Below are 19,933 nucleotides of genomic sequence, written 5' to 3'. Positions count from 1 at the left end.
GGAAAAATTGCAATAAATAGGCTTAGAATTCTTTGCTGAGGCTCCGTTGACAAAGCCTGACAAAACAGCTTTTTAGTGGAGCTTGGCAAGAATAATGTAAGAAAAGAAGGATCTATTTGTGGTGACTATTGATGCTAAACCTAAAGTATCAAAAGTGCATGACATTTATTTCTTTTTAGGACACACTTTCATGTTCATCATGGCCCACGTCTCCAGGGCTTAGGTGGGAGAAGAGGTGGTGTGATCTTCGATTAATCCCACTCCTTCACTCTCGGTTTTCCCAGTATCTCCCAGGGTCGGATATGTGCAGGTAAGTAGATACAGAGCATGTTCTCAGTATGCAAGAGTATACCAGGCATATGCTGGGGTGAAAGGTCCAGGGCAAGATAGGTGACCTTATGCACCAAATCAGTTTTTTTCCATTATCGCAGAAATAATGTTTTCAGTAAGGAAAATAAGAAGTGTTATAGTTTCTGGGGCTGAAGAACACATTTTAGTGCAAGAGAAGAATTTAATTAATACCCTGAGGTATAATAACGTCCTCTCAGGATCTGAATACTGGAGAAGAAGGGGGATTCTTTCTGTTTACAAAAAACAATTTTATGTAGTATTAAGCAGAGTTATTTTACCTAGCATCAGTTGTATTCTTTCCTTCCCACACAACCTGAGGAAGCACTGGGTTTTCCTGACAAAATATTCCCATGTGGTATTTACCTCAGGCTGAGTGACTGGGTAAGAAACATGGTTTCATTGGCTCTGATTTAAAGGGAAAAAGGTAGGGTAGAATGCTCCAAGAATGGGCCAAATTGTTTCATTGGCTCTGATTGGAGGAAGAAAGGTAGGGAAGAATAGACCAGATTCAAGTCCATGTAACTTGTGTGGTACTGGTAAAGGTTAGTTTCCTGATCCTTCTCCCGGTTTGACCTCTGAAAATGGATACCATGCTTCCACCAAAGATGGATACCTTGCTTCCAATGCAAAATGCCATGCTAATGGAAAAGTATAAAGGTTTTTACAGCTAGTGAAAAATACAGGGCCAGGGCATATATTTGTGTTTGAAGAAAAAGAAAAGAATGTTTGTAGTTAAGCTCTTGAGTGAGGTCTGAAACGTACCCTGACAAGTTGTGTGATCTGAAATGTATCCTGACTGGTTCTTTTGTGTGATCCAGTTGTTCAGTCAAGTATCAATCTGTTCTTCATAACTAAACTAACTTCTATGCTTTCCATGCCTAACTCTGAGTCATAAATTCACCACCAAAGAATGGACTTGCGGAACAGTCTGGCAAACTTCAAGTTGGATTTTAGGTCATAAAACACTGTCCAGCTCTTGTGACTCTCAAGCTGCTCATACACATGAACTTTAGTTAGGCTGGGTGCCAACGAGGCTATTAGCTGAAGAAATAGCACCCTTAGTGCTCCCAGTCTCCAAAGGTTTTCTCTAGGCTTCACAGTTACCTGCCATTTGGAGGCAGTAAATCAGTCCACAGTGCATTATGGCAGACAGCATGGCTGTACAGAACAGCACTGGCACCAAATGTTTACGTGGCCTCTTTATATTGATAGATGTGTCACATGCAAACTTTCATCGAGTTTAGTTATGTCCAAACGTTGGATAAGTACAAGTGAAAAATCATTAAAATCATTAAAATCATTTTATCAGTTAAAATCAGAAATCAATTCTGAGTTCTCCAACCCTTTTCCCTAAGCAAAATTTGAGGTGGATCATCTTTGAATCAACAACAGCAAAATCTAGAACTTTGTAGAGCTAACCAATATGTAGAGCTAACTAATCTTAGAGATAGAAGATATTATTTAAAAAAAATAAATCATTATTTAAAACATTATTCTTTTTTTCCTTTTTATTGATTCTGTTCTTGAAAATTTCTATTCTTATAAACATTACTTTCTTGACATAAGTAAGGGCCAAACCACTTGCGCCATTCAACATGGGAGTTTCCTTCCCACAGCAAATAGCAGTTATAGGCTGCAATCTGGAACAGGACTACATTGCGGACAAATGATAAGCTCCCTTCTCTCCATACCATGGTCTTATTTTATGTAAATATAAATATATTTATACCTCCTGTATATTTACACCTCCTGTAAATTTATAAATATATAAATATATTTATACCTCCTGTATATTTATACCTCCTGTATATATTTACACCTCCTGTAAATATAAAGTAGGACAGTAGCTTTTGAACCACAGCCCATGGGCTGGATCCAGCATGCCAAAATTACCAGTCCAGGTGTGGCACAGTAGTGGTGGAGAACATAAGCCCCGCTGGATCAGGCCAAAGGCCCATTTAGTCCAGTTTTCTGTATCTCACAGTGGCCCACCAAATGCTTCAGGGAGCACACAAGACAACAGACACAACCTGCATCCTGGTGCCCTCACCTGCATCTGGCATCAGAGATAGCCTACCTCTAAAACCAGGAGCTTGCACATACCTACCATGACTTGTAACCCATGATGAACTTTTCCTCCAGCAATTTCTCCAATTCCCTCTTAAAGGCATCTAGGCAAGATGCCATCACTACGTCCTGTGGCAAGGAGTTCCACAGACTAATTACACACTGGATAAAGAAATATTTTCTTTTTTTTCCTGTAACTCTTCCAACACCCAACTTTAGTGGATGTCCCTGGTTCTGGTGTTATGTAAGAGGGAAAAGAGCATCTCTCTATCCACTCTGTCCATCCCCTGCATAATTTTGTGTGTCTCAATCATGTCCCCCCTCAGGCACCTCTTTTCTAGACTGAAAAGCCCTAAATGCTGTAGCCTTTCCTCATGCTAGACAGCTGCTTCTGCCTGAAAATTGGGGTGCAGAGCTTGCTGGGGTGATGGGCAGCAGAAGCAGCTGCCTGGCACGAGTTTCCGAGATGATCATGGGGGCTGCAGCACAGAATGGAAAGTGTCCACCACCACTGCACTCAGATAGGTAATTTTGGCCTGTGGAGACTGCTAATGTAGGAAATAAGACTCAAGCATCTCAAGGCCAATGATATGGTTAACACATCATGTAGTTTGGCCCTCTGCTGATGGTGAATGAATAACAGTGTACAATGGGTGGCATCCAGAGGTCTCTTCTGCCAATGGAAATGCTCTTGCTCTTTTGTATGCAGAAGGATACTGCATAAGGTTGGTAAACCAATAACTGTATCTCTGTTCCCAAGTAGTTCTTTTGCTCATAGAAGATGTTGCATCATACATGGCACTGCCATTTCCCCATGCTCATTTCACTACCTCTTGTACAAGTTCAAAAGTTCCTCTTGCACTAGTAGGAATGCAGCATTGCGGAGCACCACCATCACTGTCATTCCTTCTGTGAACATCACTGTGGATGCTACCCTATAACTTTTTAAAACAGTGTTTCAGTCAATGATATATCCAAGGAAGGCACAATTCTACACCCTCAGGTTCATAGCATGGAATCTTATATGTGCATTATGAGGATTTCCTGACTGTCTTCTGCCTTGTCGCTTCATGAAATTGTTCCAGAACACAACTTCAAATTGGAGGTGGAGAGGGAAGTGTCTTGTGTTAAATGTCCCTATGCATGTGGGCATGCAAATGCTTTCAAATCTCCTTTCAGATGGAAAACCACATGTCAGGGGGAATGGATCTAACATAGGGCACAATCCTAACCAGGTCTACTCAGAAGTAAGTCCTATTGTGTTCAATGGGACTTACTCCCAGGAAAGTTAGGTTAGGATTGCAGCCATAGTCTTTTCCCTCACATGCTAGTAGCCTTTTGTATAGAAATTTTACCCCTAGGTGGAGCATTTAAACACAACTTGCTCTTATACAATGCAGGAACAGTTTTATAATATGATGAGCTATTTACCCAGTTGAGACATATGAATTCAGAAATATTCTGCACATGCAAAGGGAATTCTGTGTGTGCTGCAGTTGCACATTTTTTACATTTGTCACATGGTTAGGTCAAAGGACTTTCCCCCCCCAGTCTCAGATCTGTTAGGTGATATCTACTGTGTTTTTCCATGTCTGTACAGTCGCGGCAGGCTCAACATTATTTTTCTATTACATATCTGTGTGGATACCACTAACTGTCCCCATTTTCCTTAAGTCACATCTTAGAATGGCTTTTGAAATTACAGTACCCTCAATCAGGCACCTTTTATGCAAGTGCCTTATGATTCCAGCTGTTGTTCTGCTGCTGCAGTGTCCAAAAGATGGAGAGATTTGCAAGCTTCTCTCTCTCTCTCTCTCTCTCTCTCTCTCTCTCTCTCTCTCTCTCTCTCTCTCGTATAATCTGCCTTTCAGGACTTGCAGCAAGAGTGCAAGAACCAGGAAACGGAGGATACAGTTAGGTGGTTGTGGACTTCAAAAAATCATTTCAAAGCTACAAACCCACCCCCTCTGGTTTATTCAGAAACTATCCATTTCAGTCATGGAAACTAATACACTTGACTGGTCAACACTGCATGGGAGTTCCACTCTAAGCAAGGGATGGAGTGCAGCTGGCCAGTCCCTAGCTTCCAAAGTGGGCTGTCAGCAGATTTCACTGACACCACTATCACTCCTCCATGCGCACCTTTTGCTTCTGGGTTGGCAATTAGAGCCTAGCTGCTATGTAATGGATTGGATTGTGTCCTGAGGCTTCCAGTTGCTGGTTCCTGTACAAGCCTGTCCCACAACAATTATTTCTTTCTTCTTCTAAGAGTGGGCAGCTACAATGATAATCTATCTTGCCACGATTTTATTTCAGGTCCCAAAAGACAAAGTCTAGTTATATTTGATACACGAACTTGTAGTCTCAGCCTGGGGGCTACTTATTCCCCAACCCTATTTCACCTTAAGTGTGTGGAGGATTTAATGGCTGTTGTGGTGAGCCTGTCCCGTTGTGATTTACATCCTGCAGATCTCCATCTTAATTGCTTCCCTTTTCACTCCTACTTGAATAAAAACAGCAATTATTTATTGTTTAGGTATTTTATGTGTCTTTTTTCTTTAAAACAATTATCTTAACTGTATAGATGGGGTGGAGAAGGAGAGGTGCTGTAAATGAAATGATCATTATTTGCTCCCAATAGAAATACATTGGCTACCTAAACATAAGCTACATTTTTTTCTAATTTTGTCCTGCAGCCAGGAAACAGACTTGGATCACACTGTTGCTGGAGGAACAGAGTGTGGTGTCAGGAAAATGCTACAACAGTGCTGCCATGTACACTTTGATGTGCCTCCTCTTCCCCCATAGGGCTTGATGTGTGTGACATTACTGCATAGCCACTGACACAAAAGTCTTAACTGTAGGGCTCACAGTTTCAAGCTTTTGTGCCTTAAGCAAATTGCCCAATATGAGCAATCTGTGTTCAGTTGGTTCTGCAAGTTTTGCCAAGATTTATCTGGAGATGTGCCACATACAAACCTAAATATAGCAAGGAATGACTCATAAAATGGGAGAAGCAGAATAAGTTCAAGGGCTGACTTTATCATGGGGGGAGGGTGGGGGATGCTAAGACTTTTCTGCAAGTACTGCTACTGGCAGTGTTGGAGAAGTTGCAGTTGTCTCCTGATCTGACCTGCTCTATTATGATGTGCCCATAGGCAAAATGCACTCCAAGTAATTGCCGTGGATGGTGTTTGCAGCGGCGTAATTCAGTGTCTCTCTGCTGAAGACTGCATTGACTGGCTACAAGCAATAGCAATGAATATATCCAACCTCACAAAGCACAATGTAAGTATGGCTCTGAGGAGTGCATCAGATTTCCTAGTCACATCTGATCCCTGTAATAAGGGCCTCATGAGTTTAAGGACAGAATATATGCATTCGCTGGTGCAGGTTTGAGTAGATACATTCAGGTGGTGGCAGCTTCTTTCTCTAAATGTACCCTTCCCCAGAGGAGAACTCCAGGACTACCTTCCCCCGCAGGATGCAGTGCACATGGTGGCATGGCTTCATTGGTGGTGGTGGGGATTTGGGTAGGATTGGGCTGTTAGTAAATAAGTTACTGCATGTAACTTTTAGTGTGACAATTTGGTCCACATACCGGTGGATGAAACTTCTCATTAATTATTTTTTTTCCTAAATGACATTGAATCACATACCTACTTTGGATAGCATATTGACTTCCTTAAATGTGCAGTATATTCCACGTGCATCTAAAATGAATTTCCTTTCTAGTGCTGGGAACATGTTGACGTATGCCGTAGCTCATGGAGATTTTTACCCAGTCACTTTAACTGTTCCATCTGGGGGCAATATGGAAAAATCAGTGCGTTATAGAAACATACAAGATGCGAATGTGTCTGCCATCTGTAACATTCCAGCCCAAGCATGCCAATTCAATCACTATTTATACATCCTGATAGTGCTGTCACTGCATCAGGCTGTCCATCTTACCATAGCCTTGATGAATGGGTCTATTACTAACCTTTGGGCTTCCTCCAAACTATTTTCTACTACCAATTTTAGCTTATGCACAAAACTATTTTTATAATTTAGAGTTGCAACTTAGAATTGCATGCACCATTTTCAGCCAAGTAGTTTTTGATAAATACTGTCATTATTGCTGCCAGTTTAAATAATGGTGCTTGATGCTTTGCATTCACATGGCATGTTTTCAGAGGGGCATAACACATGCAATAAACTCATAGAAAAGCCTAAAAACTCCACTGTACAATGTGGAAAAAAAAATTGAAGTGTTCTCTGATAGAGGAAGAGTGTCATTTCTGATCTTTTGAGATAACCCTTTTGGAGGCACCACTTGTGGTTACAGTGAGGTGGGGCTTCCAGATCTTTTGCCCAGCATTGTGAAATGTCAAGGTTTCATGAGGATGAGAAGGCTGTGCAGCTGTCTGAAATTTCAGGAGCTGTGATGGGGAGCAGTGGGGAGGGGGATTTAAAAAGCAGGGAAAGGTGAAGCAATGGGGGAGAGAAGAAGAAAGTGACAGAAGAGTGGAGGTTCAAGAGAGAGACTGAGACATGAAAGGCAAGGGTGAAAGAGGGGTTTGTGTAGAGGTGAGCATGAAGGTGAGGCCCGAACAGGAGGCAAGGAGCCGCAGGGGCAAAGAGTGCAGAAAGGTGGCGAAGGTTGGAGGGCAGTAAAAAGGGGAGTTGTTCGAAGCTTCAACAAGGGAAAGAAGGTAGCAGAGAAGCTCATGTGGACCATTAGGATCAGAGAAAGCCCCAACCCCTGTCCCTGTGCCAGCCTCCACTGGGATATGATGCATCAGTTGGCAAACCATCCAAAGCCCAGGAGGAGATCAGTATAAGTTGATGGTAAGAACCAAGACTCTCCACTTTCTTTTTACATTGTTGGACAAGGAGGCTTAACTCTACCCCTTCCCCATGTACAGGTGGGACTTCAGAATCCACTGATTTGACTCACCACTGATACTGAGGTCCACCACAACGCCTTGTAACAAGGAGCAAAGCAGCAAAAATCCAAATTCCTACCATCGCACTATTAAATAATTATAATTTTATTTCATTATATTCCATTATTCACCCCATCTAGTGGCTGAATGTGGTATAGCATCTATACCAATGCATTCTGGGCGACAATGGAGGAACAAGAAACCTGGAAGTGGGTCATTAATGCTATTTTTCCACTGTTTTGGCATCCACTGATTTTATTTTTTTATCCACTGGGCATTCCAGAACGGAACTCCCAGTGGATAATGAGGCACGTCCTGTATAAAGAACCCACAATAAATCCCCCTCCAGCAGCCCCTCTGCCTTTTCCGTAATTAAGATCAGTCAGACAGTTCTGGGCATCATTCCCATCCCCTTTTGCTGGGAGCTTCCACAAGGAGAGGGAGCTGAAGCAGAAGGAGCGCCCACACCCTCCCATGTAGCTGGAGGCAGGGTCAGCTAGCTTAATTGTCTCTGGAGCCCTTTTATTGGAGGGAGGGAGTTCTGGAGGTGTTCCTGATCTAACTTTCCCAACCTTGGTATCTAGAGGGGGGAAGGAGCAAATGGTTACACTATGCCACAGTGGCAAGCTGCAGACCCCATTCCTGCTATGACAGCAAACAGCAGGGTGCATAGAGGACAGGCAGAGATAGGTTCTGCTGCAGGAGAAGAGTTTGCACATGCTGGTTGTGTGGAAAGCCTTCGGTTTTTGTTGCAGGATGATTCTGGTCAGATGTTTGGAGGCTATGTTCATGTCCTTTCAAGGGCTATCCTTGATGCTGAAGGTTTCATGAGCTGCCCTGCAAGGCATTGAGAAAATCTGCTCCTTCAGGGATTATGGATCATCCTCTGAGAGGGACGACAGTGTCAGCAGCTTTGGGGGTTTGTTTCTCCTTTGATGAGATCTGTAGGGCGACGGCCTTGTCCTCAATTTGCACTTTTACTAGGCATGATAAGATGGATGTATTCTCCTCAGCAGATGTGGCCTTAGGAAACAAGGTTCTGGAAAGTATAAACGGAAAGACTCCCACCTGGAGATCCACAGTCCAGTACTGCCCAGTTATATCCTGAAGGAACATGAATGCTCCTTCTTCTTGTGAAAGAAAGTATCCTTTTGCTAGTGCTGAAGCTGGTTTGTACGAAAGAAATGGTTTGTAGTTCCTTAATGGCATTTATTGTGAAATGTTATAAAGCTAAATGCTCATAGTTAATGGAAATTTCATTCTGGCAGCCCATATTTATCTGTGCCTGGGTCTCCTGTTTTACTTAATGACTTTTTTGGTCTGATGGGGAATTGATCTGTAATCTAGTCGTAATGTTCTTTTAAATGTTAGATGGCAGTACAAATTAGGTATTTGACAGCACAAGGAAGAATTCAGCATTTAGATATTCAGGGACATAAAAGGACAAAAAGGACATTCAGCTACACAGTTACAAGGAAAATATAACTGCATTTGTGTTAACAACAATAGAATGGGATTAGAAATGCCTGTGATTCCTTTAAGTGCCACATAATGGTTACTGGCATGTATGCTGTTGAGGGTAACAATTTTTGTCCCACTCCAAGATGAGATAATTTAGCCTGGGTCACCAATGATTGCAGTTTCACTTGACATACAGTGTCAGAATGCCAAAACAGTTATGGTCATTTCTGAAAAAACATTCAACCAAGCTGAAGCGCACCATATCGGAGCATCTGTATTTGAAGTGCATCCTTATTTGCTCTCGGCAATAGAGTCAATTTATCTGGGTCTCAGAAAGAAGTATAAACTCACTGTGATGCAGAGATGGATTCTTGATGCCATTGTGAAGCACAGAGAGAGAAAAAATCAGGATGAACTAGGATAGGAGGAGTCCCAGCAGGTATTTTAAAAATGAAATAAGTGTTCCCTGAAAGTCTCATAGGCCAGTTGATTCAGGATTGAGCTCTACAAATTACAGTTTAGTTTGAACTGAAAAACACCTGTAGCTTGCTGCAGAGTCTCAGCAAGAGATTCTGACACTAGTAAAATTTGCTTGAGGTTAGTGGCTGCTGGTAAATGTGCATCTATGCAGCTCTCAGTTTTTAGTTCCAAGATTTTCAGTGTAAATTTCTCAGTGACCGAACCTTCCCCCCCTCATTTTATTAATTATTTCTCAAGATGTAAAACTGTTCTATCTGAAGCATTTTGGCTTAAGCAAAAGTCTACTATTTCTAAGCCAAAGGCATTACTATGAAACAGGAGAACTCTCCTCTATGCGGTATTTCAGTTTCATTTGTAATAATAGTTAAAACTTCCCTCATAGTCCAAGACAGTGTACATAAACACCTGGTGAAACAAAGTATTGAAAAACAAATCCTTTCCACATGTGCTGAATACCATTTGGTCCTCAATCTCAGGAAATAATGGTGATGCTTATTATAGTAACTAGTGCAGAAAGCATTACCAGTGGAGAGCGATATATGATAGAAACAGGTTGGCTATAAAAAGATCCCCTCAGTAGGCAAGTAACAGTAATGAGTGAAGAGAAAATAATTGATTAATTTTGAAATGTCTTCTCCTGCCAAAATGCCAGGCTGCCCTTTCAGCAACACTTCAGGGACTGGCGGCCACTTCAGTTCATGCACTGTTGTGATGAGAACTCCAGATTCTTGATTTAGTTTATCGGCACTGTAAGGATGAGTAGTGGCTGATCCTCAACCACTCACAAAGGGCTTCAGGGTCTCTATGGAAAGACATAGATCATCTATCTTTTGTAGGTGACCAGTAGCTTGATAAATAAAGATTTCCTCATTTTACCATTGGGCAAAAATAGTAGCATGATATTTTCAGGGGTCCTTTTACTGCAGCCAAATGAAAAAGGAAAAGATGATCATAAAGCTCCCAACTTGTGCATCCAATGTGTCTTAAATACTACTGTCTTAATACTACTTGAAGAGTAACAAATCATCTTTTCCCATGCACGCAATGGGTACATTCATGGGCAGCCCAATCCTAATCTGCACTGGCACAGCCAGACTGCATGACCTGTGCTGTATCCAGTGCAGGTTAGGCGGCAGCTGGAGGTCTACTCAAGGTAAGGTAAGAGGATATTCTTCTCCTTACCCTGAATAATGCCCCAGCCAGTTATTTGCTGGTGGAAGTCTGAATGGCCCCATGTAAGGCTGCCTGACCCAGGAAGTGCCAGGCTAGCACCAGAAGTTCTCAGTTTGCCCAGTGCTGCCTACTTTTTGGGTGCCATGAATACTGAGCAAGCATTTAGGATTATACTCTTAATTAGATGGAAATTATGCAAGATTTGTTTTATTTCTCCACTAAACCTATTTCACAAAGTAGTTTCTGCTATGCATTTGTTCTCCCATCTTTTGGGATCCTTAAATAACTAACTCCTTTTGAGATACCACAGTAAGGCCTGAAGTGTGTTTGTTCAGAATATACATTCTCACAGTCTCAGTTTGTAAGAAACACATTTCTGAACTGCAAAACAGCACCTGAAGATTTAGTTTCTAAAGTCTCACATGTGTCAGCCTGTTCTCTTTCTTTCTGGACTGTACCTTTTTCTACTTGAAGTGACTACGTGTGGTCTTGAAATAACCACAATTTTCTTCATGTTCTGAAATGCTTAATTTGTTGTCATCAAGTTCTTTCTCACTTGTTATATTAAAAGATTTTAAACATTGACAAAGAAAAACAATTTGAATGCTTTTGGAGCCATGGTTATTACTGGCTTTTAATTACAAAATTCACAAAATTTAATTAACCTGAGCAGATAGGTGACTGTGGGCCCAATCCTATCCAACTTTCCAGCACCAGTGCAGCCACAATGCAAATGTTCCCATGTCTTGAGAATGCTCCAGTGACTACTCCCCCACCACTGGATGCAATGCACACCCCATTTGCACAGCTGTACCGGCACTGGAACATTGGATAGAATTGGACCCTGTCTCCCTCCCCCCTCACAGCAGCCATAGAACCACTAACTACCCTATGAAGAGGATGAGATGCCAATGGAGCTCCTTGGATCTGCATCCGCTGTTGAGCGGGCGCAGACCCAAGGAGGTCCATGTCGGCCTAGTCTTGGAAGGAGCATAGGACACAGTGGCAGGCTGCTGCCATATCCTCCCTGGCCCAATCTTTCCTTTGCCCTGTCCATGCCTCCCCAGAAGCCACACCAGTGCCTGGCAGTACCACTGATCACAAGCAGCCATGCAGAGTCCTCTTCCCAGCACTGGCACTCCTTACACTCCAGGTACTGCAAACATGCTTTACGGCATATTTGCGACACCCAGCTGTCTTAGCTGGGCCCTAAAACTGTAGAGGTAATTGGCCTAGCAATACTGGTGGCTCCTTGACTATGCAGCCAAGCTGGCTTAGCACTTTTGCCCAGGCACTAGTGCTGATGAATTCAGCCAGAACTGGCTATTTAGCTGATGTTTAGCCCATCTGTCCAATCCACACATTCTCCCCCACACATTACACATTGTTTTCAGGAGTGCCCTAATGACCCAATGCTATGACTTCTTTGTGATATTGGGATGCGAGTTCTGCTGTTGTAAATGTTGCAGAGCTGGCATAAATAGCATACTATCACCAGGCACTCTGGAGCCACTGGTGCATAAGAACATAAGAACAGCCCCATCAGGCCACAGGCCCATCTAGTCCAGCTTCATGTATATCACAGCGGCCAACCAGATGACCCAGGGAGCACACCAGATAACAAGAGACCTGCATCCTGGTGCCCTCCCTTGCATCTGACATAGCCCATTTCTAAAATCAGGAGGTTGCACATACGCATCATGGCTTGTAACCCATAATGGATTTTTCCTCCAGAAACTTGTCGAATCCCCTTTTAAAGGTGACCAGGCCAGACGCTATCACCACATTCTGTGGCAAGGAGTTCCACAGACCAATCACACGCTGAGTAAAGAAATATTTTCTTTTCTCTGTTCTAACTTGCCCAACACTCAATTTTAGTGGATGTCTCTTGGTTCTGGTGTTAAGTGAGAGTGTAAAGAGCATCTCTCTATCCACTCTATCCATCCCCTGCATAATTTTGTATGTCTCAATCATGTCCCCCCTCAGGCGCCTCTTTTCTAAGTTGAAGAGGCCCAAACGCCATAGCCTTTCCTCATAAGGAAGGTGCCCCAGCCCAGTAATCATCTTAGTTGCTCTCTTTTGCACCTTTTCCATTTCCACTATGGGTTTTTTGAGATGCGGCGACCAGAACTGAATGCAATACTGCATTGTGGCCTTGCCATCGATTTGTACAACGGCATTATAATATTAGCCATTTTGTTCTCAATACCTTTTCTAATGATCCCAAGCATAGAATTGACCTTCTTTACTGCTGCCACACATTGGGTTGGCACTTTCATCGACCTGTCCACCACCACCCCAAGATCTCTCTCCTGTTCTGTCACAGTCAGCTCAGAACCTATCAGCCTATATGTAAAGTTTTTATTTTTTGCCCCAATGTGCATGACCTTACACTTACTGACATTGAAGCACATCTGCCATTTTGCTGCCCATTCTGCCAGTCTGGAGAGATTCTTCTGGAGCTCCTCACAATCACTCCTGGTCTTCACCACTCAGAAAAGTTTGGTGTCGTCTGCAAACTTAGCCATCTCACTGCTCAACCCTGTCTCCAGGTCATTTATGAAGAGGTTGAAAAGCACCAGTCCCAGAACAGATCCTTGGGGCACACCACTTTTCACTTCTCTCCATTGTGAAAATTGCCCATTGACACCCACTCTCTGTTCCCTGGTCTTCAACCAGTTCTCAATCCTTGAGAGGACCTGTCCTCTAATTCCCTGACTGTGGAGTTTTTTCAGTAGCCTTTGGTGAGGGACCGTGTCAAACGCCTTCTGAAAGTCCAGATATATAATGTCCACGGGTTCTCCCGCATCCACATGCCTGTTGACCTTTTCAAAGAATTCTAAAAGGTTTGTGAGGCAAGACTTACCCTTACAGAAGCCATGCTGATTCTCCCTCAGCAAGACCTGTTCGTCTATGTGTTTTGAGATTCTATCTTTGATGAGGCATTCCACCATCTTACCCAGTATAGATGTTAGGCTGACTGGCCTATAGTTTCCCGGGTCCCCCCTCTTTCCCTTTTTAAAGATAGGCATGACATTTGCTATCCTCCAATCCTCTGGCACCATGGCCGTTTTGAGGGACAAGTTGCATATATTTTAGTCAAGAGCTCAGGAACTTCATTCTTCAATTCCTTAATAACTCTTGGATGGGTGCCATCAGGGCCCAGTGACTTATTGATGTTTAATTTATCAATGAGGTCTGAAACATCTTCTCTTTTAACCTCTTTCTGACTTAATTCCTCGGTCAGGAGGAGCCGTTTGGGCAGCGGTATCTGCCCAACGTTTTCTGCCGTGAAGACAGATGCAAAGAACTCATTAAATTTTTCTCCCATCTCTAAGTCTCCTTTTATCTCCCCTTTCCCTCCCTCACCATCCAGAGGGCCAACCGCTTCTGTGGCAGGTTTCCTGCTTCTAACATATTTGAAGAAGCTTTTATTATTCCCCTTAATGTTGCTGGCCATGTGTTCCTCATAGTCTCGCTTGGCCTCCCGTATCACCTTCTTACATTTCTTTTGCCACAGTTTATGTTCCTTTTTTTTTTTTCCTCATTAGGGCAAGGCTTCCATTTACACAAGTAAACTTCCTTGCCCTTTACAGCCTCTCTAACTTGGCTGGTTAGCCATGTGGGCACCCTCCTGGATTTAGTAGAACCCTTCTTTCTTTGTGGTATACACTTCTGCTGGGCCTCTATTATTGTTGTTTTAAGCAGCCTCCATGCACTCTGGAGAGATTGGACTCTTTTTACCTTCCCTTTCAACCTCCTTCTAACCAGCCTCCTCATTTGAGGGAAGTCTGCCCATTGGAAGTCAAGGGTTTTTGTGAGAGATTTGCCCGGTATTCTTCCCCCGACGTGCATGTCGAAACGGATCACAGCATGATCACTGTTCCCCAATGGCTCCGTAACATTGACATCTCTATCCAGGTCCTGTGTACCGCACAATATTAAATCCAGAGTCACCTGTCCTCTGGTGGGCTCCATGACTAGCTGCACTAAGGAGGGAGGGGCAGCTGGGAGGGGCAGTAGTTGCACTTAAAGCTTTAAGTTTGCTGACCCCTACTGCATTGTACTTTACTTCTTAGTCTGTGCCAGTCTGTGCTAACAGCTGAAGCTTTATTAATGCAATAAAGAAAATGCATTTTAAAAATTACTTTGGAGACCTGGAAACATTTATGCTTTAAAAATGAATGTAAAGTTACTAATAAACTGATGGTTTTGTTCAAAAGCAATTTACCTGTTTTATGGGAACCGATAGTCCAATATGTTTTGCAGAAAGAAATTAAGCAGCATGCTTGGTTAGGATGCACTGCTTGTACTGGCAAGACTGAAGGGATGACTTGCATGTGACTAATAGGTATCCATTCTTCCAATGCCACTAATTTACCTTCAGAGTCAAAAGGATACTTTTGCTTGGGAATAAAATATTGGTATTTTTAAATAAAAGAAATGTAACTGTGATGGGGTAGGGAAAAACAAATAATTTTTCTACAGTGATGCATTTCCTGAACGCTGTCTGATTTAATGAAAGTAAAATTGTCCTGTGAGGCAGAATGTGAAGGTCTTCCCTATCAAGCTGATGTGGCTGTCGTTGCCAACTCTGATAGCGTTGATTGCCTGTCGTAGAGGTGCAAGTGTACCTAGATAAGATGCAACTTCAGAATTATTTGACACTCTTGTTCACCAGTTGTGGGGTGGGCATAATTCAGACATTGTCTCTCAACAGTTGATCAGAATTGACATCAGTGACCAGCTCTTCAGTTTTGTTTGTGGGGAATATTATGCAAGCAGCCCCAAGGCATAGGTGCCAGTTTTTTGTTTTTCTTGTTTGAGCAGAGAACTGAATATAATCCAAAATTGCTTCTGGGGTGATCTCCACAAGAGACCTCTTTATGCACATGGATCACAGTTGCACATGCTGTATCGAGCAGGGGGGCAGAGTGGGAGGCTTCAGAAGGGAAAGGTAAATACCCTTGCTGTAAGCCTCTCATCCTGCAATGGGTCTCCTTGGACCTGCGCCAGTGATTTCACTAGCACAGGTCCGAGGAAAGAAAGGGGGCAAGCCAGCTATGGATAAGGATCCGACATGTGCCTTTGTTGCCAGATCCACCTCCTCCCACAGCCTCCTACCCGTTCCCCCTCCCTATCCAATTTTGTCCCCGTCTACCCTATTCTACCCTCCCCCATCCCTTCCAGCTCTGATTTACCTGCTCTGGTGGAAGGCCAGTGGTGACGGCATGCACACAAAGACTCCAACCTTCCTGCCTGGACTCGAGAGTGCAATGAACGCCACTTATGGCTGCCGAATAGGATCGCCCAAGGCAGCGGATTAGGGTTACGCTGCCCATGATCCAGACAAACTTAGGCCCCAATCCTATCATTCTCCATATGACATCTTCCTGTTATCATAGAGGCTTCTAAATGGCATATGGAGCACACAACTGGTGGCCATTTTCAAGTGGGGAGCAGGCTGGAGGGGGAGGATCTAGGTGGCAAAGGAACATACCAGATCCTTTCTCAGATTTTCTGTCATAAGAACATAAGAACAACCCCACTGGATCAGGCCATAAGCCCATCTAGTCCAGCTTCCTGTGTCTCACAGCAGCCCACCAAATGCCCCAGGGAGCACACCAGATAACAAGAGATCTGCATCCTGGTGCCCTCCCTTGCATCTGGCATTCTGACATAGCCCATTTCTAAATCAGGAGGTTGCACATACACATCATGGCTTATAACCCGTAATGGATTTTTCCTCCAGAAACTTGTCCAATCTCCTTTTAAAGGCGTCCAGGCCAGACACCATCACCACACCTGTGGTAAGGAGTTCCACAGACCAACCACACACTGAGTAAAGAAATATTTTCTTTTGTCTGTTCTAACCCTCCCAACACTCAATTTTAGTGGATGTCCCCTGGTTCTGGTGTTATGTGAGAGTGTAAAGACCAACTCTCTATCCACTTTATCCTTCCCATGCATAATTTCCAGCCTTGCCCCCTTCCTCTTCTTGGACTAATGCCAGCAAAATGGATGACATTGATCCAAGAAGCCCCAAAGGTGGCCAGAAGGCCTCCCCACCATAGTATGTAGCACATCCTCCATTGGCACAGCTGCATGTTATATTGTGGTGAAGAATAGGATAGGGCTCTTAGTAGTGCTGCTAACTGTTTAGCTTGCAACCCTACAACATTTGTGCAAACCTTTGCCCTCGCTGTTTTAAATAGTCTAGAAATGTGATTGGAAGTTATGGAAGTTCTGTGCTTTAGAACTGGGGTCAGCACCAAATGGATATAAAGTAAGAGAGGATTTCGTATGGAGATCAGGAGAAAGAGCATGGTGAATTTTACCCTGCCCATGTTTTGTCTCCCAAGCTCCCTTCCCCAACTGTTTTTCTTTCCATGGTTCTCTGAGACTAAAAATAATAGAAGAAAAGTGACTTACAGGAGATGGTTTCAGGTGGAAACTGTGGATAGAGAAAGAGTTCAGCGCCCTTCCTACCTCCTGTGTCTCTGCTTTAAATTACTTCACCCTATGCACATTTGGTATTATCTCTGTTCTAACACACAGGCCATGTAACCATCCCATTGAGTTAAACTCTAACCTCAGTTTAAATGCAGGTGGACATATGCCAGGCAAGTAATTATTAGCAGTGCTCTGTTGCAAATTATGCCAGCCACAGAAACTTCTGTATACATGTTAATTTTAAACATTATTAGTGGTAAAGGTAATTGTGCAGAGTGTAATTTAATTAGGGTTTGTTGGTTTGGCCTATAACCTCTTATCTCTGTGTTTTCTCCAGTCCTCCTCCTGCTTTCATCAAAAGATTCCATTCATTTTTAAAGTGAAAAAACATTTGAGCTAATGTTATTCTTGGGTCCTGCTGTGTCTTGTTAAATGCGTGTTCATTTTACCAACAAAGACAACCAGCATAGAGAGAGTAGAAGCCTCTTTCCAGTGATGTAGATTCTTATTTGTTTCCAGCTGCTAGTGTTGCTGGCATTCTGGACACATCTCAGGGAGAGCATCACTGATAGTTTGTCACTTTCAGATATTGCTGCAAGAAGTTTTTACAACTTTCCTTTGTTCCACATAAGCAGAGGTCTTTAATTTTCATGGTGCAAGATCTACAAGCCATAGTGTAGACACGGATAATGTTTATGGCCTGGATTCAAACCATCCTGTTTTTCAAACCAGCTGGATTCAAATTGGATTCAGACCAACAAGTGTTTCTGTGTGCCCTCCAATTATATGGATGTGTTATACCAGCAGAATGTGCATTCTGCTGGCATAACATATTTTGTGGCTATTGCAAACGTAACACGGGCAAATCACACTGCCTGGCTGCAGTGTGATCCTAATAGACCAATTAGCCTTTCAAATGTTGGAAGCTACCTATTCTGCACTAGCCCATGAACACAGGCAGTTTCTAATTCATTAATACCAGAAAACCATCTTTGGACCAGTTCACACAATAATTTAAAAGTTTGACTGTCCTTGTCTGATCAAGGATATGAACACTCACAGCACTGGGGTGTCTTGGCCCCTCCCCATACCTGGAAGACATTTTGTTTAATTGCAGTCCTTAAGGAAAAAAATTAAAGATCATTTTTAATTACTTTAAAAATATGTAATGGGTGCATATGTAATGGGTGGTTTGGATGACTCACCAGCAGCTCCACACAAAATTGATTAATTGACCTGGATGCAAGGAGAGAAACAAGGAAGCTTCCATGACATGCACACACACACGCCCCCTTAATTGATTATTAAATTTTAATCCAAATTGGCCTTTTATCTTGCCCCAATGTAAAGAATTGTACATTTTTTCCTGCAGAAGGACATCAACAGATTTGAGTTTTTGCTATAGATGGGAGGCTTTCTGAGATCCATTTCTTGGCTACACCTAAATATGCATGGATTCTGTCCAATAAAATGATGCATGTGTTAAATGCTCACAATTAGCACCTGAACTCAGTTATTACTTCCATATGTTTTGAAAGGAAAAGCTGCATTTGAAACATGTATGCTTTATATTCTCAACCAAAGTGAGGGGATTTTTGCATTCGGGTACCCTTTTCTGGTAAGCAAAGTATCTCTCGAAATGGTGTAGAGAAGCGGTTGCCAAACTTGCAACAACTGTGTAGCAAAAAAGCCTTCCCCATTTAGAGCAGAACTTACTGTTCTGCTGCCCTGCTCACAATCAGCCCTCCAAATCTGTACAGAGTGACACTGGCCAGTTGCATCTGTAGCCCACTACCTCAGCAGGTTTTGGGCCTGGATTTCTGGACAGACACAACTGAACAGAGGGTCACACTGTAGAAACTGGGTGAACTGATTGTGAGCAGCACGGCAGAATGGTAAGCGCTACTCATGATGGGGAGGGCTTCAGTGTTGTACTGGATCTGGCCCATGGGCCATAATTTGACAAATGCTGGAGAATGAATGAGGGGCTAAGATTCACGTCTTGATTGGCCTGGGCTTTTCAGTGTAATGTTCACATTCTAGGTTAGTTTGATGTTGTCTATTAAATGACACATACCATTAAAAAAATTGCAATTGTTAGATATGTGGCTTTCTTCCATAATATTCCACATTTTGTGAGTTACCTAACAGCCTAGAGATTAGTGTTGTGACTCTATATAGGCATGAAGTTATTAAGAGCATGCTCATTTCCACTCACAAAATTAAAGAGTTAGCTAAAATTAAGTAAACTAAAATTAAGTAACATTTTGTGTAACAGTCAGAAATTTAAAAAATGTTGGTAAGAGCCACGTTCAAAGTACAAAATTCAGGAGTTCTACCTTCTTAAAGATCTGGAAAAAATTAACTTAGGGCGTAATCCTAATCCCTTATGTCAGTGCTGGCATAGTGTCATAGAAAAAATTAATTTAGGGCGTAATCCTAATCCCTTATGTCAGTGCTGGCATATGTCCCCAATGGGACATATGCTGCATCCTGCAGTTGGGTGTCACTCACGGAGGCCTCCTCAAAGTAAGGGAATGTTTGTTCCCTTACCTCAGAGCTGCATTGCCCTTATGTCAGCACTGGAATGCACTGACATAAGGGGTTAGGATTGTGCCCTTAGATAACTTTCACCAGGGTCTCTCCATTGGAGAATTTCACTTTTCATTTCACAAAGGAAAATTATTGCAATGCTAACTGACACATCATGTGTTTCGTGCTTGAATGTGATTATGATGCTTATTAATCAATTTCTATATTCACTTTCATAGATTAAAAAAATCAACAGGAATTTTCCCGTAAACCAGCAGGTAAGAACGGAAATATGTTTTGAAACCTTAATATATAATTATACTATGTCCAATGAAATAATGTTATAATTTGGGGGACAGTGCAGTGCAAAGTATGATTTGCTCCAGACAGGATATCCTTGGAGATGTATTAAAAAGCTGATCTGCATTCAAAGAGAAACCAGATCAAGACCTTTGTTTATATAGAAAATAAATGTAAGTAGATTA

General features: G+C 42.6%; 1 protein-coding gene across 9 annotated transcripts in view; it reads left to right on the top strand.

Annotated features, from left to right (window-relative positions):
- SNTG1 (syntrophin gamma 1) overlaps positions 1–19,933 on the top strand; it is a 318,816-nt gene that overhangs the window by 208,616 nt on the left and 90,267 nt on the right. For all 9 annotated transcript variants that reach the window (XM_066626316.1, XM_066626306.1, XM_066626311.1 and 6 more), the window contains 3 exons: positions 180–310; positions 5,577–5,706; positions 19,688–19,726. In XM_066626316.1, the coding sequence (XP_066482413.1) occupies positions 180–310; positions 5,577–5,706; positions 19,688–19,726 (300 nt within the window). The remainder of the gene's footprint in view (positions 1–179; positions 311–5,576; positions 5,707–19,687; positions 19,727–19,933) is intronic.

Source organism: Tiliqua scincoides, chromosome 4 (genome assembly GCF_035046505.1).
Source record: "Tiliqua scincoides isolate rTilSci1 chromosome 4, rTilSci1.hap2, whole genome shotgun sequence".
In the NCBI taxonomy this organism is placed as follows: Eukaryota; Metazoa; Chordata; class Lepidosauria; order Squamata; family Scincidae; genus Tiliqua; species Tiliqua scincoides.
This window is presented reverse-complemented; position numbering and strand designations above follow the sequence as displayed.